Source organism: Gopherus flavomarginatus, chromosome 1, assembly GCF_025201925.1.
Source record: "Gopherus flavomarginatus isolate rGopFla2 chromosome 1, rGopFla2.mat.asm, whole genome shotgun sequence".
Classification (NCBI taxonomy): Eukaryota; Metazoa; Chordata; order Testudines; family Testudinidae; genus Gopherus; species Gopherus flavomarginatus.
The window spans coordinates 78,205,523-78,232,609 of record NC_066617.1 but is presented as its reverse complement, the minus strand read 5'-3'; the positions used below and the strand labels follow the sequence as shown (position 1 = coordinate 78,232,609).

Sequence of the window (27,087 nt, the reverse complement as noted above, 5' to 3'; positions counted from 1 at the left end):
CTGTCAAATTTATTAGCATTTGTGTAGGTTCTTTTATTGTTTTTAATGTTTTCTCTATAATGCTTTTCACTTGAAGAATAAATGTGCTTGCTTAGGAAGAGCTGTGTAGTAATTTATAAGTATGGGCAATCATGTTGTTTACAGCCTCTGAAAAGAAAGCAAAGAGTAGACACTGGCCTGTTTAGGCAGTCTGGCATACCAGGAATAACACAGTGTAGGCAGAGAACTATGCTGCCTGGAAAACCCTGACCATGACTGGAAGGAACAAGATGTGGGTCTCTGCCCAAGAGAAGTGACAGCTGAGGAACTGGGAGCCTAAAAGTGGATGCCCTTGCTGGACTCCACAGGGGAATACAGGTGGAGTTTTACCTGACCTGCAACAGTAACATCCAGCTAGGTCCATCCTGCTACAACAGCCTTGGACAATAAGGAAGAAAGTTGAGGTGAGAGCAGAGATACCCACATCTGCCAACAGACCTTTGAAGTATCATTGTGCCTACCTAATACACAGACTCCAAGACTGCTGAAGTTTGATCTTTGCTGTCTGAAAGCACTCCTTCAGAAAGGACAGTGATTTTAATACCTGCATAGCCTGTCTCAGACAATCGGTCAGAGGCTTGGTGTAAGGACAGATAAAGGGTTAATTAATAGACAAAAGGTAAGCTAAGAAAGGTTTTGCAAAGGATAAATAGGAACTCAGAAGTCATCCTGTCCCCTGTCGCCCTAGGGAGGGCGAATCTAGGATGCTAACAAGAAGCTTCCATTCTCCTAGACAATGACTACAAATTCTGTAAACACTATTTGTTGCTTGTACCTGTTCAAGTAACATAAGAAATATCCAACAAGTTAGACTTGAGAACTTGGACTCGTATAGTAAGAGGAGATAGTCTTACTCATACCACAGTTTCCACAACTTACATTTTTTAGTTCGTTTTTGTTTTTCATTAGAGACCTCAGTTTAATGTAATTTGTTTAACAAGGTGCTAACATCAGTTTTTCAAATTAGATTTTGTTTCTTGACAGCTAAGTATTTAGGTTTCCAAGATTTTTAGAAAAATTTTAAGAACAGCAGCAGTTTAGGGGTATTCCTGAACTACATGGCTACCAACCTATATTCGGGGTATTTACTGCCCTCAAATCCAAAAGTTGCTGTATTTAACAATCAATAACAATAACAAACAAACTTATAGACCAAGGGACCAATACCAAATAGGTCAGATCTCAGAAAACATCAGAACTAGAAATGAATGAGATATATTATTAAAAAAATAATTCAGATTTAAATTAGTTTTCCAGTGGTATGCAGCATTTATAGCCTAACCTGGTCACTCAACGTTGAATCTTCAACTGTGGCCAAATCCTGCTCTCATTTACGACAATGTAAAGCTGGAGTCACTTCACACAATTTACTTTACTCTGTATTTACAATGGTATAACAGGAAAGAATTTGGCCATTTAGGGGGGTAAAGGGGCATTTCTTCCAATTTTACTTCCCCAAATCCAATTTAAAGGTATCATGACTTCAGCAACCATTGTCCAGAGAACTACTAATGCAATTTTATACTATCGGAAACACAGAGTCCATCTTTTAAGTGGCATAAAACATTTATCTCAAACTAGTAGCTAAAGTAGCAGCAGCTAGAGTCATATCACAACTGAAGTGAGGAAAAGTGAGATAGTAATCAGAAGAGATTTCAAGGTCCTGTATTTCATTAACAGCAGGGTTACAGCATTTGTAAACTTTTCCAGTTAGTGGTCCTGAACCATTGGTTAGAAAGGAAATGTGACATCTGTTCCCTTATGGAACATACCTGAATGCACGTTCATTTTATAGTCTATTTTAAAGTACAGTAGAACCTCAGAGTTACGAACATCTCAGAAATGGAGGTTGTTCATAACTCTGAACAAAACATTGTGGTTGTTCTTTCAAAAGTTTACAATTGAATATTGACTTAATACAGCTTTGAAATTTTCCCATGCAGAAGAAAAATGCTGATTTCCTTTTTTTTTTTTTAGTAGTTTACATTTAAAGTAGTACTGCACTGTATTTGGATTTTTTTGCTTTTTGTTTTTGTTCTCTGCTGTTGCCTGATTGCATACTTCCAGTTTCAAGTGCGTGGTTGACTGATCAGTACGTAACTCTGATATCCGTAAGTCTGACGTTCTGCTGTAACTCCCTTTCATCCATTTAGAAGGAAGTTTTTAGATACCCTAACAGCAGGTTTTGCAGAGTTCATTTAAAATCTCTGCATATGTGCTTCCCACATATACTTGCTAAGCCTGACTACCGGAGCTTTGGGAACAGGTTTGATGCAATTATATTCTGCCACTGTTCCCTGCTTATTAGAGCTCTGGTCAATCTTTAAGCCTTTTCTCTAACTTCATCCTTCATTCATTGTTTGTCTTCAATAACTACTGGTGCCAAAGTGTAGGGCAGCTGAAACATTGTTTTTTTTTTAATGTTCATGTTCACTTCTACTTGTTAGAAGAAAAGTCAGCCAACTGTTTCTTCCCAGGAATATGAGCACTCCTCCTGTAGATGGCTTGACCTCAAAAAAATCTAATTATGTGTCATTCCTGAACACTCTGGGTCAAAATCAGAGTTCCCAGGTATAAAAATATTTTAGAATTCTTCATCTCATGGCTGCACACTCTGCATGCAAATACCTTCCACACAATGAAAGCTCTCACTTTTTATGCCCTATGCTGGTTCACAATCTACAATTTTGTACAGCTAGAAATAAAAATGCTGCACATGTATTGAAATATAACGTGTTTAACAACTCTCTCAAATATGAGCCCCTGTACAAGTCTGAACACAAACACTTGTCTTCTTTGATAAAACGAATGGGGATGTGAGCCAGGTACAAATAGACAAGATTTATACCCATACCATGTTGCTTTTTAGTTCATCATTACATATTTGTAGAGGTCACAGACTTCAGGAAGAATCATCTTTATACACTTAAAATCAGGTGAGTTTTTATATTAAATTGTTGTGCCGAAAAAGACTGGATTAGTGTGTTTCTTAAACATATATATACAATGTATATACCAAACAAGCAAAACCATTTAGCCTCTGAATAACACATGTAGTCATAGATGTAAGGTACAGGTATGACAATACGTTCTTAAAGCACTATTTAGCTACATAGTTTAGCTACTATTCCCTCTCCACAATTATAAAGATGATCACTATTAACACTATTTTTCCTAACCACTAAAAAACAATGTTACTGCTGGTTATGATTTAACACTAGATTACTGTAGATTATGGTTTGAAGCTCTGAATGTTTCATAATATCCATTGTCCCTTTGTATGCAAGCATTCCAAACCTTCAGACTCAACAGTTCAATGACAACTACAGTAGCCAGTTCCTTGTGCACTTTCAAATCTAACTGTATGCCTGAGAAATGCTGGGTACATAAGGAATGTATAAGACTAACAGTTGAAAGATGGAAAGGAATGTTTGCTAATAAGGCAGATTGCTACGGGTCTGACCTTGTGAGTTTTTGAGCACCTCCTGAAAAATGCAAGCATCTTCAAAGGATACAGGGTAAATTAAAACCCATATGATTAAGTGGTTGCTGTAATTTTAATTGCACTGGACACTGGAGTCTGATTGTAAGAACTGATGCTTCTGAACCTGACACAGGTCAAAAAGTTGCATGTGTGTATGTGAGAGAGAGAAAAAATGGCTTTAAGTCAATCCTGGAGCCACTAGACTGGTTCCAACGACAACATTAAATAGCATCAGGGCTGCTCTAAATTGCACCAACATACACAATGGGATCTCCAGAATGTGTCGGCTCCCAAATCATGTTTTTTTCCCCAGCCAAACTGGGGGGAAGGAAAAATAAAGAAACATTGGTGAGGAACTACTATGTTGACCCATGGACTTTCATCCAGTTAAGTAGCCAGTTAAGCCAGAGAGGTGCAAAGCTGATTGAGCAGAGACCAATTTTGGCCCTAGATTGTTAAACAATAACTGCAATCTTAAACCCTGATCTTGTGAGATGCTGAGGTCTCTCAGACATGTAAGCAACCTGCTCTCCTATTGATATACACTGCACATTCTTACCATTGTATCCTGGCACTGATTTTCCTGCTTGTCCTGGTGGAGGAGTTGTAGAGTTGCCCAAACCGATGCAGGAAGCAGTAATTGCAGATCCAGTTTCTGTTATGTAATAGAAGGAAAACGTGTCAGTTAAGTCTTGTACTTAGTGTAATTAAGTATTTACTGATGCCAAGCTTGGTTTCTAGTTCGGCACATCAAAAATACATTCCCAGATGTGCAATGAAAGATTTAGAATTCAGAAGATTCATATATAATTGTAATGAATGCAAATTCACCACAGAAGTCAGAGCGCTCTAAAAGGCCACATTTCCATTCAATAACAGACAATTTAAAAAAAAAAGAATCTCTATTGCACTAAGAAAAAAGTGTAGCTTATTCTGCTGTGGACCTAGGGGAGTCAGAGAACAATAAATTACACGTTCGCAAGAAACCTATAAATGATAGGACTGCTATGTAAGATTATTTTATGTGTATTTTAAGAGTTGTCCCATCAACCAGAATCAAGAGGAACAATCTCTAGAAAACACACTAGACCAGACTTGTCTTATTATTCTACCTCTCCGTTTAGACTGTCTTAGTGCTTTCTGTGTAAGGTGTGTATCACTAGGTGGTTGCATGTTTAGCAGCTTCTGTAGGCCGAGCTGACTGCACACACCAGCATTCCTCCATTCTACTCCACAAGCTCCCAGCGTGCCATCCTCCCATCCTCCTTTATTTCAGGGACTCCCTGTAACTTCCCCCACCCTGTCCCTCATGTCTGAGGCTCTATGTGTCCCCTATCCCTCCCTCCGCTCTATGCAAATGGCCCTGTGTGCCCTCATCCCCACCCTCCCCCGTCCATGTCAGAAACTCTGTGACTCCCGCCCCCATTTCCCTTCATGGCAGGGACTCTGTGTGCACCTTCATTTCCCCTATACCAGAGTCCCCCAAATTCCCTCCCACCATGAACTGTATGTGTCACTCCGTCCCCTATACCAGGGTCCTCCCATCCCTTATTTCCTCTTCCTTATCATTTTTATTTCTATCTGCGAGATAAGTCATTCAGGGTGTCAACATGTTAAGGTACTGGAAGGATGAGCAGAGACGTGATGAGATGAGATACTGTTATACTGGAAGATATTAATGGGTGCCTTCAACCAGTCTGATTTATATAAACAACTGGAGGGAAAGTGGAAGCTGTTGTGCTAAATAGATGACAGAGGCTCCATGTCCCCCATTTTCCTCCTTTCCGTTTTTTAATTTTGCCTGTATATCGGTACACTGATACCTAGAATATTCCCTGGAATTGATCAGATGTGGCATTTAAAATTTATGGTGTTATATACAGACAGAGGAATGCAGTTGTGCAAAGCCTCCTCAAGGCTGAACAACTGTATGCAGAATTCTATTTTGGGGCTCAGAAATTCTCTCCCTTGAGATGCTCAGTAAGCAGACAAGTGCAATATTTCCCAATTTCATGCTGCTGGGCAGGAAGACCAGAGAGTAGTCTCTGTTACGAAGCAATGGATCATTACTTTATCTGGAACTATTGCAGACAGTTCAGGAATATCTATTTTATAACTCATAGGGTTCTCACTGAGATATCACTTTGGGAACTATTTGCAGCTACACAATGAAGAAGAAAGCAAAAATAAGGTAGTATTAAAGTATGTTGTAGTAGTAGTAGTATAAAATAAGTATGGCTGTGCTGTAATCATGAGGTGCTAGATTAAAGCTAGCTCAGGTACATTCACATGAGTTGCAACCAAATCCTATGACTACAATGTAGACGTATCTTAAGTTTCTGAAGCTACTAGAAAGAAACTTCATGGGAGTGCTGGGGGAAGAGGAGTCATTCCTTCAGTATTTCCAGCCCCAAGCAGTCAACAAACCATGAGTCAAGCCCCCAAAAGAATGAGATTTGACAAGCAATACACTGAGGTGTTGTTTTACTTGCTTTCTAGCTTGTGAATCTTCAGTGCTCATATATTCAAGCTTATCTCCACACCCAGTATGGCTAGGAATTTACTTTCATTAAAATGAAAGCTGAGGTTCTGATGAGCTCATATAACTCCAGGGCCTGGAGAAGGGGAAGGGGGTTAATGAAAAAAATTGCAAGACTCATAATAAAACTGTGAGAGTTGTCTATGTTTATAGGAGTATTGCTCTACAGCAGCCATACTTCCCTCTGGAAGGAAGCTAAGTCTGTATTTTTGCTATGGAAGCTTTTCATGTTGTTAGATTCTTACAGGAGTTAACCAGTCATTGGTAAGATTAATACAGAACATTTAATAGGGTCCTTATTCAGTCTACTGGCTTTACCATATATGCAGGGCCCAAAATGGGCTGGTGTGCAGTAGTTTTGGCCAGTAACACTGATGGCCTTACTAGAATTTCAACTCATCCATTTTTCAAACTAAGCAAGCCAGTGCAGGACCAGAGATGGCCCTTGTACTTGCACCAAGGTCAAGCTGTGCCGAGCAAGAGAAACATGCCAAGCTGTTAAAAAATCCCACCTGAAGGTGGCCTGTCTCAGATGCTGGCTGCAGGAGGCAGATAACAGCTACACTAAGAAGAGCCACAGAGATCACAGATAGAATAGCGGAAAGGCAGTGGACGCAGCTGGTAGCAGTTTGAACTGGAACCTCAGGGATCTCCAGTGGGAGGAGGCTGAAACTGGCCTGAACAGGAGCCTTGAGGGTTAAAGGAAAAGCAGGAAAGAGAAAAATAAACAGAGACAACAACTAACTGAGCAGAGGGAGAACAGGTCAGAAGAGATTGGGAGAAAGACTGAGGGCTGCACCCAGGTTAAGAGAAAAACTGTCAGGGCGGAGAAAATGGTTCAGTTATAATGAGAAAAAGAGGAAAGAGTGTGAAATAAATGATGTGTGAAAACTAGAAAAAATGATAAGGATATAGTGTTACTGTACCTCTGAGCCATAGTTTAGATAAAATTGAGGGTTATGGCAAAGAGTAATAACATCACAATATGGGCCTATTTCCTTGAAAAAGTGAGAGAGAGAGAGACTCGTATTGTGCAGGCAGAAAAAAAGGTAAGGGGTTCCTGCTTCCCTATGATGAAAATGAAAGGAGCCTCGTCCCATTTAACAATGTGTGTGAGGATATTTGCCAGGGTTCTCTTGTAGTGGAAGCAGGGAGGCAGTAGCAGAAGGTAATGGAGCTGCAGAAGCAGAAACCCTGACAGATGTTATTCAGCAGGCTTGGAACTGCATTTTCCCCAAAACACTGATATTGGGCTATTATGGACCCTAACATTTCTTCCCCATTCAATTTTTTTAAACAGAATGAAGTCAAATTGAAAAATAAGGGCAGATACAAGTAAATACATCAAATTTCTACACAGTCTGCATTTCCCTGGGGGTGGGGGGAGGTGTCAGAAAGCAAGGGGAAAGGGAGAATATTCCAGCTGATTGCAGGAGTTTCAGGGAGGAGGCTGCCAAACCTTCTGCAACAGGTCTGTTGAGAAAGGCCTGGTCTACACTACTAAGTTATGCCAGCATAACTATGTCACGTAGGAGTGTGAAAAAATTCACACCTTCTAGGCCAGTGGTGGGTTGCGGACAGTCAATGTAAACACTGTCTCGCAGACCACCAGTTGATTACCCTGTGGGCCGCAGGTTGCCCACCACTGTTCTAAGCAGTCTAGCTATGCCAGCGGAATGGAGTAGTGCAGATGCAACTAAGCCAACAGAAGAGTCTTTCTGTTGGCTTAGCTAAAATCACTCAGGGCTGATGTGCTGCTACTGAAGTAGAACAACTCCTTCTATCAGCACATACAGTGTCTACACAAGCAGTCTATGCCAGCACAGTTTTACTGAAACAGACTCTTTTAATGCAGACCTGGTCAAAAGGTAGTATGTGGGTTTGGCTTTTAGATTAGAGCTGAGAAGAGAAAATCATGAGACACAATCAGTCTTCTTTCAGATGACCTGGACTGCTCATTTGTTTGTGGACATCACTTGTCAGTGTATTTAAAATTTAAACTTCTGACAAGCTGATGCCCAACTACCTGCTGCTGCAGTGGGTGGTACTGAGGAAAAAGCTCCCCTTCAAAATGCCACTCTTCAGCCTTTTAATGTTCTCCCTGTGAGGCCCTCCCGCCTAACCTCACTGCTTCAGTATACCCCAAAGAACTGCTACTCTACACAGCTCCTTTCTCTAGTGCCTCCTGTGCAACTCCATTAACTTCAGCTTAGACCAGCAATGGACATAGGCCCAGGCACCAAACAAATTTGAGGGGGAGGCAGCATGCAGACTTGAAAGCCTTGCAGTACAATCCGGCAAGAACGAAAAATGTGGGGGGAGAGGAGAGATGACACAGGAACAAAGTAGGAGGATAGTCACAGGGAGCTAGGAACTTAGGGCTGGGAAATCCAGGGCCCCAGACAGTATCACACCCCAATAACACAACAGCCATCACAAATCTCCTCTTAGGGCAACCTGGGCCTCCTCCATTCCTCCCCACTTTCAGGAAACCCAGGGCCTGTTCCAGAAGAGAGAGGATTCAGTATTTACCCACCTGAGTAAAGGACTTTGTGGGAGTCAGGGTAGCTCTGCTGACATCATCCCATGGAGTGACTGTAGCCAAGAGAGCCACAAACATATTGTCCCCCTCCTATGATAATGATGGAAGACCTCCCGACCCCCATGTTGGATTCCCGAATCAGAGAGTCCATGTAGGACCGGTCTAGTTTGCAGGAAGAATATACTCAGTGTTAAGTCTGGGACTGGGAAGCGTGGAAGAGTCTGGTCATGAAGATCCTGGAAAATTCTTGGTTTTAGGACTCATTTTGTCTTATTCCACTTCTAGGAGTTGGCCTGAATCTGCTAAACTCAGTTCATGTGGGCTGCAAAGTAGTTCTGTCACTGAAAATTGTTACAGTACCTATCAACCTAAGCCACATTTGAACTTGTAACAGACAGCCATTGCCAAAAAGCTGAATGTCCCATTATGAGTTTCATGAGTTTGATGAGTTTCATCCAATACACCACTTTATCACTGTTTTAATGCAATGTTGTGGATGTGACTGTCGGTAACTCAGCTAACCAATTTATATTTCTTACTCACAACATTGCCACGTACAGAAATATTAATAAATTCTACATTTAGTATCATTGTTGACAGCAGTGTGTGAACTCCAGCCAATTTCTCTTTACACACAAGTTGACAAGAATAGGGAATGCCTTTGACAAGGAAAATTACTACAGCTGCAAAGCAATGATTCTGTCAGAAAAATGGAATGAGCACAGAACATTACAGTAACCTAATCCACAGATATGATTAGTATGCACTAAGAACTGACATAAATTTGTCACTGCAGAGTCCTGCTGTTCAAAGGTCTTGGACGGGGGGAGATTTGTGAAGTCTTCAAGGATAAGTTAGGATCCACTTTGTGCTTTTTATGCACAATCTACAAAACTAACAATGTGAACTAAAAGTGAACCATACTATTATATTGATTTATATTTCTGCACTTACTCACTACACAATAAAAAAAATATAAAAAAGACTGAACTGTGTTCCATCTCTTCTAAATAAGGAATATATATTTCCAAAAAGCGGCTATGCAATTTCAGTAGCAGCTACTTTGTGATACTGTCTCGCTGGTTACCACTGTGAATGTAACATTTTTTGTATCGACCCTACCATAGGTAGGTATGCTGGTCAAATGTTGGTCCCTGATGTACACACGTGGTTCGCATGAGACAGTGGGAACCTAACAAACAACCCTGTAACCTGGCCCAACTAGCCCTGCATACCGTGTTTTAACAGTGGTCAGTGTCAGATGTTTCAAAGGGATGAAGATAAGAGGGCAACTATCATCCAGCCCTGTGTTCTAGAAGTCAGAGGTTTAAAGAGAGAGCATGAGGCTGTTTTCCCTATCTTGGCTAATAGTCATTGATGGACCTAACCTCCATGAACTGATATAATTCTTTTCTGAACCCAGTTATACTTTTGGCCTTCACAACATCCCCTCACAACTAGTTCCACAGATTGCCTGTGCACTGTGTAAAGAACTTTCTTTGTGTTTGTTTTAAATCTGCTGGCTATTAAATTAATTGGGTGACACCTGGTTCTTGTGTTATGTTAAGGGATAAATAACACATCTGTATTCACTGTCTCTATATCATTCATGATTACACACCCCATCATATCCTCCCTTAATTATATCTTTCCTAAGATGAACAGTCCCAGTCTTTTTAATCTCTCCTCATGTGGAAGCTCTTTCATACCCCTCATCATTTTTGTTATCCTTCTCTGTACCTTTTCCAATTCTAACATATCTTTTTTGAGATGGGGCAACCAGATCTGCATACAGTATTCAAGGTGTGGGCGTAACATGCATTTATATAATGATATTGTGCTATTTCCAGTCTTATTATGTATCCCTTTTCTAATGGTAAAAATTAGCATTTTTGACTGCCGCTACATATTGAGATGTTTTCAGAGAACTACCCACAGGGACTCCAAGATCTCTTTCTTGAGCGGGAACAGCTGATTTAGACTCCATCATTTTGTATGTGTAACTGAGATTATTTTTTCCAATGTGCATAACTTTGAATTTATCAACATTGAATTTCACCTCTCATTTTGTTGCCTGCTCACACAATTTTGTGAGATCTCTTTGTCATTTCTCACAGTCAACTTTGGACTTATCTATCTTGAGTACTTTTGTATCATTTGCAAATTTTGCCACCTCACAGTTTACCCCTTTTTCCAGAGAACTAATGAATACAGTGAATGGCACAGGTTTAAGTACAGATCCTTGGGGACCTATTTATTATTTTCCACTGTGAAAAATGATTCTTTATTCCTACTCTTTGTTTCCTATCTTTTAACCAGTTGTTGATCCATGAGAGGACTTTCCCTTTTATCCCATGATTACCTACTTTGCTTATGAGCTTTTGGTGAGGGACCTTGTCAAAGGCTTTCTGAAAGTCCAAGTACACTATTCCAATGGATCACTCTTGTCCACATGCTTGCTAACATTCTCAAATAATTCTAATACATTGGGGAGGCATGATTTCCCTTTACAATAACTGTGCTGACTCTTCCCCAACATATCTTGTTCATGTGTCTGATAATTCTGTTTTTTACTATAGTTTCAATCAATTTTCCTTGTACTAAAATTAGACTTACTGGCCTATATAACTGCTAGGATCACCTCTGGAGCCTTTTTTTTTTAAAAAATCAGTGTTACACTATCAGAGGGGTAGCCGTGTTAGTCTGGATCTGTAAAAGCAGCAAAGAATCCTGTGGCACCTTATAGACTAACAGACGTTTTGGAGCATGAGCTTTCATGGGTGAATACCCACTTCCTCAGATGCATGTAGTGGAAATTTGCAGGGGCAGGTATATATATGCTAGCAAGCAAGCTAGAGATAACGAGGTCAGTTCAATCAGGGAGGATGAGGCCCTGTTCTAGCAGTTGAGGTGTGAAAACCAAGAGAGGAGAAACTTGTTCTGTAGTTGGCAAGCCATTCACAGTCTTTGTTCAATCCTGAGCTGATGGTGTCAAATTTGCAGATGAACTGAAGCTCAGCAGTTTCTCTTTGAAGTCTGGTCCTGGTCAGACAGAGACCAACACCTACAAAATCTCCACCAAGCATTCTCCAAACTACAATACCAACACGAGGAAATAAGGAAACAGATCAACAGAGCCAGACGTGTACCCAGAAGCCTCCTACTGCAAGACAAACCCAAGAAAGAAACCAACAGGACTCCACTGGCCATCACATACAGCCCTCAGCTAAAACCCCTCCAACGCATCATCAAGGATCTACAACCCATCCTGGACAATGATCCCACACTTTCACAGGCCTTGGGTGGCAGGCCAGTCCTTGCCCACAGACAACCTGCCAACCTGAAACATATTCTCACCAGTAACTGCACACCGCACCATAATAACTCTAGCTCAGGAACCAATCCATGCAACAAATCTCGATGCCAACTCTGCCCACATATCTATACCAGCGACACCATCACAGGACCTAACCAGATCAGCCACACCATCACTGGTTCATTCACCTGCACATCCACCAATGTAATATACGCCATCATATGCCAGCAATGCCCCTCTGCTATGTACATCGGCCAAACTGGACAGTCTCTACGGAAAAGGATAAATGGACACAAATCAGACATTAGGAATGGCAATATACAAAAACCTGTAGGAGAGCACTTCAACCTCCCTGGCCACACTACAGCAGACCTTAAGGTGGCCATTCTGCAGCAAAAAAACTTCAGGACCAGACTTCAAAGAGAAACTGCTGAGCTTTAGTTCATCTGCAAATTTGACACCATCAGCTCAGGACTGAACAAAGACTGTGAATGGCTTGCCAACTACAGAACAAGTTTCTCCTCTCTTGGTTTTCACACCTCAACTGCTAGAACAGGGCCTCATCCTCCTTGATTGAACTGACCTCGTTATCTCTAGCTTGCTTGCTAGCATATATATACCTGCCCCTGCAAATTTCCACTACATGCATCTGAGGAAGTGGGTATTCACCCACGAAAGCTCATGCTCCAAAACGTCTGTTAGTCTATAAGGTGCCACAGGATTCTTTGCTAGTGTTACACTAGCTATCCTCATTAGCTATTAGTCATCTACTAGACAGGCTGATTTAAGTGACAGGTTACATACCACGGTTTGTAGTTCTGTAATTTGATATTTGAGTTTCTTCAGAATTCCTGGGGACTTATTACTGTTTAATTCATCAGTTGTTCCAAAACCAATTTTTTTCACACTATGCACGGTCAACCTGTGGAACTCTTTGCCAGAGGATGTTGGGAAGGCCAAGACTATAACAGGGTTCAAAAAAGAACTAGATAAGTTCATGGACGATAGGTCCATCAATGGCTATTAGACAAGATGGGCAGGGATGGTGTCCCTAGCCTCTGTTTGCCAGAAACTGGGAATGGGTGACAGGTGATGGATCACCTGTTCTGTTCATTCCCTTTGGGGAACCTGGCATTGGGCACTGTCGGAAGACAGGATACTGGGCTAGATTGGACCTCTGGTCTGACCCAGTATGGCCATTCTTATGTTAACCTTCTCTGAGGATAGTTCCTCAGCCCTGCCACCTAAAAGAATGGTTCAGATGTGGGAATCTCCCTCATATCCTCTGCAGTGACGACCAATGCAAAGTATTCACATAGGGCTTGACTACACTATCACTTTTGTCAGTATAACTTATGTCGCACAGGAGTGTGAATAAACACCCCCGAGCAACATGTTATACCAACAGAAGCTCTGGGGGTGGATAGTGCTATGTCAGTGGGAGACCTTCCCCTGCCAACACAGCCACCGCTGCTCATGGAGGTGGTTTTATTATGTGAACAGGAGAGCTCTTTCACATTGGCATAGAGAGGCTACACGAGTGATCTTACAGCAGCGCAGCTGCATTGGTACAGCTGTCTCGCTGTTAGTTCGCTAGTGTAGACATGGCCTTAGCTCCTCCGCAAGTTTTGTCTTCCTTCAGTGCTCCTTTAACATCTTGATTGCCCTGTGGCCCCACTGATTTTTTGGCAGGTTTCCTGCATCTGATGCACTTTTTAAAAAAACATTGCTGTTTGTATGTTTTGTTGGTTACTCTTCAAATTCTTTTTTTGACCTTCCCAATTATGCTTTTACACTTGCCAGAATTTATGTTCCTTTTCATTTTCCTCCATGGGATTTGGCTTCCAATTTTTAAAGGATGCCTTTCTCCGCTCTAACCACCTCTATTACTCTGCTGTTTAACCACAGTGAGAGTTTTTTGCACCTCTTACTGTTTGTTTATTTTTTAATTTGGGCTATACATTTACTTTGAACTTCTATAATTGTGTTTTCAAATTGTTTACATGCATCTTGCAGGCATTTCACTTGTTATAGGGGAGGGAAGATTAGGGAAACAGTAACAAAGACATACATTCATATAGGTCATCTACTGACCTGTGACTAGCCACTTTACAACCAGGAAAACAGCTAGTGAACAATTATACTTAGGGTATGTCTACACTACGGGATTATTCCGATTTTACATAAACCGGTTTTGTAAAACAGATTGTATAAAGTCGAGTGCACGCGGCCACACTAGGCATATTAATTCGGCGGTGTGCGTCCATGGTCCGAGGCTGGCGTCGATTTCTGGAGGGTTGCACTGTGGCTAGCTATCCCGTAGCTATCCCATAGTTCCTGCAGTCTCCCCCGCCCCTTGGAATTCTGGGTTGAGATCCTAGTGCCTGATGGGGCAAAAATCATTGTCGCAGGTGGTGCCTGATGGGGCAAAAATCATTGTCGCAGGTGGTTCTAGGTACAGCCTCACCCCTCCCTCCCTGAAAGCAGCAGACAACCATTTCGCGCCTTTTTTCCTGGGTGAACTGTGCAGATGCCATACCATGGCAAGCATGGACCCTGCTCAGATCAATACCGCAATCATGGATGTTGTAAACACCTCGTGCATTCTCGTGCAGTCTATGCTGAACCAGGACCTGCAAAGGCAGGCGAGGAGAAGGAGGCGGCTACGGCAGCACAGCGACGAGAGTGATGAGGACATGGACACAGAATTCTCTCAAACCGCAGGCACCTGCGCTTTGGAGATCCTGCTGGTAATGGGGCAGGTTCTAGCTGTTGAACGCCAATTTTGGGCCCGGGAAACAAGTAGAGACTGGTGGGACCACATAGTTTTGCGTGTGTGGGACAATTCGCAGTGGCTGTGAAAATTTCGCATGCGTAAGGGCACTTTCATGGAACTTTGTGACTTGCTTTCCCCTGCCCTAAAACGCCATAATACCAAGATGAGAGCAGCCCTCACGGTTGAGAAGCGAGTGGCAATAGCCCTCTGGAAGCTTGCAACGCCAGACAGCTACCAGTCAGTCGGGAATCAATTTGGAGTGCGAAAATCTACTGTGGGGGCTGCTGTGATGCAAGTAGCCAAAGCAATCATTAAGCTACTGCTATGAAAGGTTGTGACTCTGGGAAATGTGCAGGTCATAGTGGACGGCTTTGCTGCAATGGGATTTCCTAACTGTGGTGGGGTGATAGACGGAACCCATATCCCTATCTTGGCACCGGAGCACCAGGGCACCCACTACATAAACTGCAAGGGGTACTTTACAATGGTGCTGCAAGCACTGGTGGATCACAAGGGACATTTCATCAACATCCACGTGGGATGGCCAGGAAGGGTTCATGATGCTCGCGTCTTCAGGAACACTAGTCTGTTTAAACGGTTGCAGCAAGGGAATTACTTCCCACACCAGAAAAAAACAGTTGGGGATGTTGAAATGCCTGAAGTTATCCTGGGGAACCCAGCCTACCCCTTGATGCCATGGCTCATGAAGCCATACACAGGCAGCCTGGACAGTAGTCAGGAGCTGTTCAGTTACAGGCTGAGCAAGTGCAGAATGGTGGGAGAATGTGCATTTGGCCGTTTAAAGGCGCGCTGGCGCACATTACTGACTCGCTCAGACCTCAGCCAAACCAATGTCCCCTTTGTTATTGCTGCTTGCTGTGTGCTCCACAATCTCTGTGAGAGTAAGGGGGAGACCTTTATGGCGGGGTGGGAGGCTGAGGCAAATTACCTGGCTGCTGATTACGCACAGCCAGACACCAGGTTTATTAGAAGAGCACACCAGGAAGCGGTGCACATCAGAGAAGCTTTGAAAATGAGTTTCATCATGGGCCAGGGTATGGTGTAACTGTTGTGTTTGTTTCCCCTTGATGAAACCCCCCCTTGATTGACTCATTCCCTGTAAGCAACCCACCCTCCGCCTTCGATTACAGCTGGCTTAAGGAAATAAAGTCACTATCGTTTAAAAATCATGTATTCTTTATTAAAAAGTCATTATAAAAAGAGGGAGAGAAATGACAAGGTATCCCAGGTGTGGTTTGGGAGGAGGATAGGAAGGAAGGAAAAGGCTACTAAAAACATTTCAATGTAATGACAGCCTTTTGGTTGGGCTATCCACGGGGGTTGAGTGGGTGGGTGCATGAAGCCTTCCCCCACTCGTTCTTACACGTCTGGGTGAGGAAGATATGGAACATGGTGAGTGGTGAGGGTGGTTACACAGGGGCTGCAGTGGCACTTTGTGACCCCGCTGCTCTTCCTGAAGCTCCACCAGACATCGGAGGATATCAGTTTGATCATGCAGCAGCCCCAGCGTTGCATCCCGCCACCGCATATCTTCCTGCCTACACCTCTGATCTTCCTGCCGCCACCTCTCATCTCGAGCTTCCCTCCTGTCCTCACGTTCACTGGCATCTTTCCTGTAACTTGATACTACGTCCTTCCACTCATTCAGATGAGCTCTTTCATTGCGGGTCACTTCCATGATTTCCGAGAACATTTCGTCTCATGTCTTCCTTTTCCTCTGCCTTATCTGAGATAGCCTTCGGGATGGAGTAGGGAGACTTGAAAAATGTGCAGCTGCATGAGGGAGGGAAAGAAAGAAGAGAAGTATTTAAAAAGAGACATTTTACAGAACAATGGTTATACTCTTTCACAGTGAACAACACTATTCACCTTACATAGCACATGTGATTTCACTACAAGGTCGCATTTTGAATCTTAATATTGAGTGCCTGCGGCTCTGGTGTTACAGATCTCAAAGATGCAGGCCCGGACATCAGAATTCAGCTTGCACGCGGCCATGGTAAGCCATTGTCTTTCGGCTTCTGCAGCCTTCATATACACAGTGTCCTCCTTTCCCAAAAACCAAGCAAATCTCGTTCAGTGATGCTTCTTTCCTGTTAACATGCAGCAGCAGAAGCCACGCCCCCCTCCAATTCTGTGGGATGATCACTTTACCCCTCCCCCCACCACATGGCTGGTATCATGGAAGATCACTGCTAATCACCCCCCTTCCCCTCATCCCCACCGCGTGGCTGGTAGTAGGGAAGATCCCTGATAGCCAAACGCAAAAAAGCTCAGCGCTATTTCCCTCCCCCCGCTTGGCTACGTGCAAGGAAGGATTTCTTTTAAGCAACAGGCAAACAGCCCAGTAGGAATGGCCATCTCTGTCCCCTTAATTAAATTCCTGAATTTCAACCAGGTTACCATGAACGATATCACTCTCCTGAGGATAACACAGTGAGATAAAGAACGGATGTTTCTGGAATGCCAGCAAACACTAGGACCATACGCAGCTAGGCTTTGTCATGCAATGATACCCGATTACTTGCTACATGCATGGTGTGGTAAAGTGTCCTACCATGGTGGAAGGAACAAGGCTGCCTTGCCCAGAAACCTTCTGCAAAGGCTTTTGGAGTACCTCCAGGAGCGCTTCATGGAGATGTCCCTGGAGGATTTCCGCTCCATCCCCAGACATATTAACAAACTTTTCCAGTAACTTTACTGGCCACGAATGCATCCCAAGCCCTCATGGCAAATCAATCATTAAAAAAACGCTTGCTTTTAAACCATGTTTTATATTTACAAAGGTACACTCACCAGAGGTCGCTTCCATGGCTTCACTGTCTGGGCTAGTGGCTTGGGAGTGCTGGGAGTGTAATTCCGTCTGGGTGAGAAAAAGCTCCTGACTGTTGGGGCTAACGGAGTGCTGTGTGCGCTCTGCAAGGTCGTCCTCCTCTTCCTCCTCCTCATCTTCCTCCTCCGCAGAATCCTCAGCCATGGTTGAGATTACAACCCCCACCTCGGAATCCACGGACAGGGGTAGGGTAGTGGTGGCAGAGCCCCCTAAAATTGTATGCAGCTCAGCGTACAAGCGGCATGTTTTCGGCCCTGACCCGCACCTTCCGTTTCTTCTTTGGTTTTCTGGTAGGCTTGTCTGAGCTCCTTAACTTTCACTCTGCACTGCACTGAGTCCCTGGTGTGGCCTTTTTCCATTATAGCCTTGGAAATTTTTTCAAATATTTTTTCATTTTGTCTTTTAGAACAGAGTTCTGTTAGCATTGAATCCTCTCCCCATATAGTGATCAGATCCAGTACCTCCCGTGCAGTCCATGCTGGAGCTCTTTTTCTGTTCTCAGGAGACTGCATTGCTACCTGTGCTGATGAGCTCTGCGTGGTCACCTGTGCTGATCAGAGCTCCACACTGGCCAAACAGGAAATGAAATTCAAAAGTTCGCGGGGCTTTTCCTGTCTACCTGGCCAGTGCATCCGAGTTCAGATTGCTGTCCAGAGCGGTCACAGTGGTGCACTGTAGGATACCGCCCGGAAGCCAATACCGTCGATTTGCGGCCACACTAACCCTAATCCGACATGGTAATAACGATTTTAGCGCTACTCCTCTCGTCGGGGAGGAGTACAGAAACTGATTTAAAGAGCCCTTTATATCGATATAAAGGGCCTCATAGTGTGGACGGGTGTGGCGTTAAATCGGTTTAACGCTGCTAAAATCGGTTTAAACGCGTAGTGTAGACCAGGTCTTAGGAAAAGTTATTTACACTTTGTTGCCTATCACTGGGAGAAGTTCTTCATCCCATCCTCTGCCCCTCTTCACACAGTGGATCAGCAAATTAAGTAAAATATACTGGCAAAGATTCAATTTTCTGAAAGGCTAACCTCCATCCTAGCACACTGAACAGGATGTTGCCACAAGGAAGATCAACAAGATTCAGTACAGCAAAAGAGAAACAAACAGAAGAATTTGGAGGAAGACACCTTGAAAGATCCTTTGCCTGCCCAGCACCAAATCTGTCAGACAGCTGGTCTGGAATTAAACATAATTTACTCATTAGACACTATTGGATGAGGTGAGGTAAGGACACACTTTCATTCTTACCTCTGAATTTATTTTCTACTTTTGTTTCTTTGAACTGTGATAATTGTGTCAGAGGCAATTTTATGTTTAATTCCAGACTATTTATGAGATTTGGTATACATGGATCAAAGGATTTTGAAAGCTGACAGTTATATCCTTTTTTTTCTATCTAGGTCCTCTTATTTATTAGATATGCAAAGTGCCAACATGGTGCTAGGTGCCAACAGCCTGCTAAAAATAGGATTATATCCACTACAAAGTGAGAAAGAGTAAGCAGCAGGATACTGCCCTTATAGCAAGGGTCATCATAAATACTACATTTAAAGTAATACTCAAGTTGACTGTTTCATTTGATTTTAAATCAACTTTCTGACAGAGACTCTTTTCATTAGTTTTTCGTGATCTTTTTAAAATTTAAAATTAAAATTAAATTTTAAAATTAAAAAGAAATATCATAACGGTAGGACAAAGTTTTCCCAACATACACAGAATATCCAGCAGTGAGACTGAACCCCATCCAGAAAAGACAGCCCTTTTCCCCTTCCTGCTCTGGTATGCTGTAGTCAGTAAAAGAGAGACTGCCATACATTAATTGATTTTCTCTGAAGACAACTTGGAAAATTTTTGATAGTGAGAATTACTTGACTCTTGCCAAGTGGAGACAGTCTGCATTCACCATGCTGCCCGTTACTCTAAATGGATCTACTTGGCAGAGAAACAGAACAGAAATGTTGTCATCTTCAGGTGGATTATGGCAATGCACTCTACTTAGGATGATTTTGGAAAGGCACCATGAAGTTTCACCTATGTACAATGTGGATAACTGACTTTTAAGTGGGTTAGGCTAAGAGGAGCATACAACTCTAGTGTTGCACCCTGACTTCCTATCTATTTCCAGGTGCACTTCAAGGAGCTGATTCTCAATAAGCTAGCAAAGGACTAGGATAACTTGGTTACCTCAGTCCAGACTATTGCAATGTACCTGCCATAAGGCTACCTTTAAAGAATCCTAGGAAGCCTCAGCTAGTGCAGAATGTGGCCACATGGCATTTAAGTAGCATAGGTTGACATGACACCAGATTTCTACACTAAGGTCCTATCAGGGCTCCACAGATTTTTATCCCACCTTGAGTCTACAAGAAAAGTGAAAAACCTTTAGAGAAGCACAGCATTAGGCTCATGGACAGAAGTTTTGATCATTTCAAGTTTTTTTCCACACAAAACTGAAATTGGAATTTGACCTAGCTTCATTGGGATGAACTGTATGTGACACCCTAAAAGACACCCAATTTATTTGCAAAGGTTATGCTGATTATCTCCATTCAGAAACTGAAACATAGAAATTTAACCCATAAAACAAAGAAAATAGACAGAGGAAAGGTGAAATATAACACAGAATGGAAAAGAGGAAATATACAAAACAAGAAAGAGCAGAAACAACAAATGATGGAGGGGCTAAACACAGAGAAATTGGAAAGTCTTCAGTACCAAAGAGATTCCTTGATATACATAAACTCTCACAGTATAATCCAGTCCCTTGAACAAAATCTGCATGTAACATTCCTGCTGGCTACGGCCACATTTGCAGTTCATTGTCCACTCCTACTCAAAAGCTCTTTGTAGTATCATTATTAATTTGTATCATGATAGCACGGAGAGGTCTCAGTAAGAATCAGATCCACCTCCCCCTTGTGCTAGTTGCTGTACAGTCACGGAATAAGAGCTTACATCCTAAAAAAACACAAAATCAGACAGATGGGGCAAAGGGATTTTGACACAACATAACCCATACAGGTGGCTACCACTGTTTCCTTTATAAGAGTAAGGATGACCTTGAAGTTAAGATGCTAAATTGGGACTTTCTGTCACAGTTTCCCAGTGTGATCTTCAAGTCTTAGTTAAGATGAGGATACTATTACTTCCTCTTTCCCAATTTTTGTTCACCTAGCCTATTTAGTCCCGTTAAGGAACACACTTAACTTTAAGCCCTGTGTTTAAATCTTACTGAAGTCAACTGGACTTAAGCACATGCTTAAGTGCTTTCCTGAACAGAGATGCTTTTCTGAATTAGAACTTCAGATTGCAAACTCCCTGAGACAGAAGCTGTCTTTCTGAACTCATCTACACACTGATTTAACTATATCTGTTCTAAACTAGTAGTTAAGCTCGGTATAACCCCCTAGTGGAGACGCAATTATTCAAATATGAGAGTATTTATAGCAGCATTGCTTAGTTTGGTAAATAAGCTTCACCAATACAGAACTTATAAATTGGTATAACTGCACCCACACTGGGAGATGCACCAATTTAACTGTAATAGCTTTTAAACCAATATACTTAAATCAGTAAAAATACTGTAAGCAAACAAGCTCTTATTATGTGCTTTTACAACACGTAGTACAAAAGGGGTCTGAGTTTGACTATGGCTTCTTGGTACTACCATAATGAAAATAAACTTGGTCTTGGACTCTGGAGCCACAACCACTGTTTCTGTAACAGCTGGGTACAGGTAACCTTGATAACACTATTTCTGTCATTTCTTGCAAATATACAAAATCTAGAGGAAGTCACAAGACCTGTTAAAATATTTAAAAGATGATTTTGTCTGGAGAAACAGTGCTTGTTTCTTTATCAAATTACAAAAACTCAAGTCCATTCAGAGAATTTGTGTTTCTTTTTTAAATGTAGTCACAAGGGAAATCAACAATTCCTTTTTCTTCCTATAGCCACTAGGCATCAGTGGTCACCGCACACCTGCTTTCATGAACACGTGTTTCATTTTTGAAAACCATACTCTCATGGTAATATAGTTGTTATGATATTTAATTTAATAATAAAAATATATAATTCCCAAGATCTTTGCCAAACTCTCTCAGTCCAGTGTGTAAACATTATGCAGTAAAAACTGTGTTATCCGGCATGTTGATGGAATTGGGGATGCAGGTTAATCAAAAATTCCGGTTAACTAAGAGTTATACTTACCAATGGAATACCAATTTTCAAAGAATTAGAATACAATCAAATGAATAAAGTATGAAATAGTAAACAGATACTCACCAATCCAGTAGTAGCACTGCACTGCAGAGTGGTTGGTTTCTTGAAGCACTTAGGTGTATACAGGTAAAGTTTTCTATACAGTAGGTTACCTTACAACACTACATATCACTATGGGCAGCGCTTGGTGTACATTCAGATCACTAAAAATACACTTAACACTAAAACTATACTGAACATAATTTAATCTTTCTTTGATAATTCAGAAGGCACTTTAGGATCTTGCAGTGCCTCCGAGTCATTATCGACATCAGTTACCATTGTCGATGTACAAGAAAGTGTAGGAGATAGGGTCAGTACAGATGCAGTCCAATGACATACCCCGGAAGCTGCTTTTTTGAATAAATCCCAGATACCAGCTTGTTTACTTGTCTTTTGCCTCCTTTGCCTAAAAGTAGAGTGCAGAATGTGCAATTGCATAACCTCCTGGGCATTACACTAGTCCTGGTTACTAGATTGAAGATTTGTAAGGAGATATCAGAAATGCCAGTTAATAGAGCTTTCTGACTGATAAAGTGCCAGATAACACAGCTTGTACTGTATATTTATATACTGTATTGTGCACTATGTACACACACACACACACACACACACACACACACACACACACACACACACACACACACACACACACACACCTGCCCCCCTCTGAGGTTTCAAAGAACACCAAAAACTTGCAAACCTCAGAAGTGTGGTTGCAATTAACTGATCTTATTGGGAAACACTCAATAGCTTAACTGGAATCTGGTTGCCTATGACAAGGATTGAAATAAAAGTCCAGTGATCTTATAGTGCTCCAAGTCAGTCACAGTGCAGCTGAAGTTTATAGATGGAATTTGCAAGTGGAATTTGCAAGAGCAGAATGATTGTTGAGATATTCAGACATATGGCAATGCTTTCTGTCTTACTTTGAAGATTTCAGATAATAGGACTAAAGATTTAAAGATGCATAAAGTAATGCAATGCATATGATTATAAAATGTATTTTTATGCTTTAATTGCAACCCATTTTTTTATTCTCTTCCTGTTGTAATACTATACTGATACATGATGAAATAGTAGACACAAATGGATGTTATAAAAAGTAATTACACATCTCAGTGCTAACCATTTACTGTTTAATCATTTTGAGAAAGCATTATATATTTAATGCAGAGTTATACTGTAATGATGGAAGAGAATGATTAGATTATTAGTGTATAATTTAGGTAAATTTCTCTGCAGCAGGGATTAACATTTTATAAATTGTTTCTCTCCCTCTCTCTCTCTTCAGGAAAATCTTCATCAAGGCTGCCTTAAATCTTGCAAAGGATTATTCCTCCCATAAACTAGATTCATGGAGCTTAACTCTGGGCTTCCTGTTCTCAAATCATCAGTAAAATTGTCTACTTGACACTAATGAGGACTCTGTTCTATGAACTAGAGGGAAAAAACAGTTGCCAAGCAACAAGAATGACATCAGCAACCTGTAACATTTTCACACAAATATACAAACTGGGGGCACTGTCACAGCCGCTTTCCCTCACACAGCTGAGACTGTATTAGACTTAACTCACTGTTTCTTACACAAACGCTCCCCTCCCACCCCTACATTCTCCTATCTAGTGCATCCTAAAAATAGCTCAGAGATGAGCTCCATGACTGAAGATCATTTTACAATTTCTTTGTTTCCAACCATCAAAACCGCATAAAGGAAATTTTAAAAGGGATGGGCATTTATGATGCTTTATTCTTATTACTGCAGACCCCTTAACTGCATGTGGAATAACAGTTGGAAATGACTTAGATTAAACAGCACAGAGAAACTAAAATTAGATGGAAACAAAAAATCTTAAAATATGCTAAACTTATACAGAATGTCAGAGTAGGTGACAAGTTAGATACAATAAATTAGAATACAGAATTATAGAGAAGCAGAGGCGACCACTGTGAGGAAACCAGTAAACCTGTGCAATTCAGACAGCACAAGCTGTTTGTGCTTTAATTTACTGGAACAGACCCCAGTACCGGCTCCCTGAACCCACAGGCAAACCTTTATCTTCTAAAAATAAAACCAAAGAGATTAGAAGCTTTTTCACAACACAGCTCTCCTTCCCTCAGTCACTGAACCTGCACCATCTTTGCTACTTAGAGCACTTCCCACGATGCAGAGGAGGATTGATTATCTGTCAAATGCATATTTGAAGTAATTCATGTGGGATAAAACATCTTTGGAGGAGAATATAGAAGCCATATCCAGTAGGATGATGGAATGGATCAGAGTGAGTAGCACTGAATAGCTACCCATGGCAAACTTAGGTAGCTGTAACAATTTTATTCCAAATAAGATGATCATTTTAAAGAATAAACATAATTAAAGCAAATACTCTTGAGTGCCCAGTGGATAATGTGGAAATGAATTAAAACTTTTCTGCAGGAAAATAATCCTCAAATCTGAGTACATTAATGTCTGGATTAGAATCTTCTGCAACTGGAAAAGAGCCTCAGAAATCCCATGAGGATACAAGATTAGAGGAGGAATGTAGACAATGGTGACTCCGAATTACTACAGGTAGCAGAAAGATCAGTCCTAGTGGCCAGTTCAAGTAAGACACATCACTAGTCAAAATGTGAAGGATATGCTAAGACTGCATTAATAAGGTGATAGATACTACGCTTGATCTTAGCTCACAGAGAGGTTACCATTATATAAATCAATAGTCTGTCACCTGGCAGTTATACTAATTACCATACAATCAAAATTACTAAGGCTATCAATCCTTAGACCTCAAGGGAAAAACTGATCACCAAACAGATTCAGGAAGAGCTCCCCACTCATGACACAATGTTCGCATAAATAGATAGGAAAAGGAACAAAAATTTAAGAAGTTACAATGTTCCTTTATCTGAAATATCCTGACAGGCCATAGTAGAGGATGGGATACCCAGCCAGCCAGACTATTAGTTAGATATGGTACTGGCAATGACTATGGTCCCTGTGAAAAACTGCTTAAAGAAAGAGGCCACAGATAATGTTGTGTACTTCTAAATGGATGAGCTCAGACTACTAACCCCTTCAAAAATAATTTCTTAAGCAAGATAGCCACTTACCTGCCCTATCCCCAATATGAAAGTCTGAGACAAGTCCAGATTTTGCAAAACACTACGTTCAGTGACCCAAGCGTTTCTCCACTATGGTATTTTCTGCAGAATTCACCCCCTTCTTCCAGAGTTTTGATGTAGAATCTTGGCTTCCAATTTAAAAAGAAAAACGTTTCTAGCCTTTTTTGCTGCAGAGAAGGCCTCAAAAGTATGAACAGACTGTAAACTGAAACAATAGCTCTGAGACAGCTCTTGCTTCACTCATCTCAGTCAGGACCCTGTAGGCTTCATAATTTCACAATGGCATAATTTGGCACTTTCTGAAGATTCCATGAAATTCATCATTTTACTGCAGTCAGAAACCCAACATTCTTTTGTCTACCTGTCCTGATTGGACCTGCTAGCAGCTGCTTCTCGCTCTGCACGGTTCCCCATATTGAGGAATTAATTGGATTACAATGCATACTCCCGGCACTGTTCTACAGAGCTAGGTAGCAGGGGTTGGAAAGAGAGAACTGGAATCTAACGCCATCATCCCTGAAACATGTGGGAAAAAGAAGGATCTGAGACAGGTCACACAAGCATTATGGGAGTTAAAGCCTACGGAGTATGTATGGAAAAGAGGGCTGTCAAGTGGTTAAAAAAATTAATTGTGATTAATTGCACTGTTAATAATATAATACCACTTATTTAAATATTTTTGGATGTTTTCTACATTTTCAAATATATTGATTTCAGTAACAATACAGAATACAAAATGTACACCATTCACTTTATATTTATTTTTATTACAAATATTTGCACTGTAAAAATAAAAAGAAATACTATTTTTCAGTTCAACTAATACAAGTACTGTAGTGCAATCTCTTTATCATGAAAGTTGAACTCACAAATGTAGGATTATGTACATGTGACAAGGCATGACTATCTCTGTTCCTGGACCCATTTCACTCCCAGGACCATGGCGTCCTCCTCATGACACTGCTCTCTGGCTGGGTCATACTCCATGTACCCCCCTTCTGGGTGGACTGCAGTCCATTGTCCAGCCACTTCCTTCAGTGGCAAGTGCAGTCTACTCTTTAGCCTCTTCGCCAGTGGCGCGGAGCAGGGGAGAGGGACCCGGGCCCATCCACTACTCTGGGTCCTGGCCCAGGGACCTTGTAGATAGCAGTCACTTACTACACTCCCTCTGACTCCTCTGCGGATCTCCCTGGACCACTTCCCCGCAGTCCCAGCACCTTCTTTGCCCTAGCCTTAGGGCCTCAGCCTGCAGCACCAGCCTATAGCATTGCTATGTCCAGTGTGTTTGCTGAACTCAGCCTGCAAGGCAGCCAGTCTACCTCCCTCCTCAAGCTCCAGGGAGTGACTCTGCTCTGCCCTGCAGCCTTCTTATATGAGCCTGTCAGGCTCATATAAGAGCCAGCTCCTCTCAGACTCTTTCCAATAGCCTGCCTCTGGCACAGCCTCCCTATGGCTGCTTTTAACCCCATTTCTACTAGTGTGGGGCAGCTGCCCCATCACAGTACAAAAAAATAACTGTATTCAAAAACAAAACAATCTAAAACATTAGAGCCTACAAGTCCACTCAGTCCTATTTATTGTTCAGCCAATCACTCAAACAAGTTTGTTTACATTTGCAGGAGATAATGCTGCCCACTTCTTGTTTACAATGTCATCTGAAAGTGAGAAAAGACGGTTACTCACCTTTGTAACTGTTGTTCTTCGAGATGTGTTGCTCACATCCATTCCAGGTAGGTGTGCGCGCCGCGCGTGCACGTTCGTCGGAAACTTTTTACCCTAGCAACTCCAGTGGGCCGGCAGGTCGCCCCCTGGAGTGGCGCCGCCATGGCGCTCGATATATACCCCTGCCGGCCCACCCGCTCCTCAGTTCCTTCTTGCCGGCTACTCCGACAGTGGGGAAGGAGGGCGGCTGTGGAATGGATGTGAGCAACACATCTCGAAGAACAACAGTTACAAAGGTGAGTAACCGTCTTTTCTTCTTCGAGTGATTGCTCACATCCATTCCAGGTAGGTGAATCCCAAGCCATACCTAGGCGGTGGGGTCGGAGTGAGAAGTAGTGGCATGGAGCACTGCAGATCCGAAGGCCGCATCCTCTCTTGACTGCTGGACCAGGGCGTAGTGGGAAGCGAAGGTGTGGACCGATG

At 42.0% G+C, this 27,087-nt stretch overlaps 1 protein-coding gene across 3 annotated transcripts in view; it reads right to left on the bottom strand.

Annotated features, from left to right (window-relative positions):
- Positions 1-27,087, bottom strand: part of ACSS3 (acyl-CoA synthetase short chain family member 3) — a 173,372-nt gene that overhangs the window by 30,303 nt on the left and 115,982 nt on the right. For all 3 annotated transcript variants that reach the window (XM_050935246.1, XM_050935237.1, XM_050935255.1), the window contains one exon: positions 4,083-4,178. In XM_050935246.1, the coding sequence (XP_050791203.1) occupies positions 4,083-4,178 (96 nt within the window). The remainder of the gene's footprint in view (positions 1-4,082; positions 4,179-27,087) is intronic.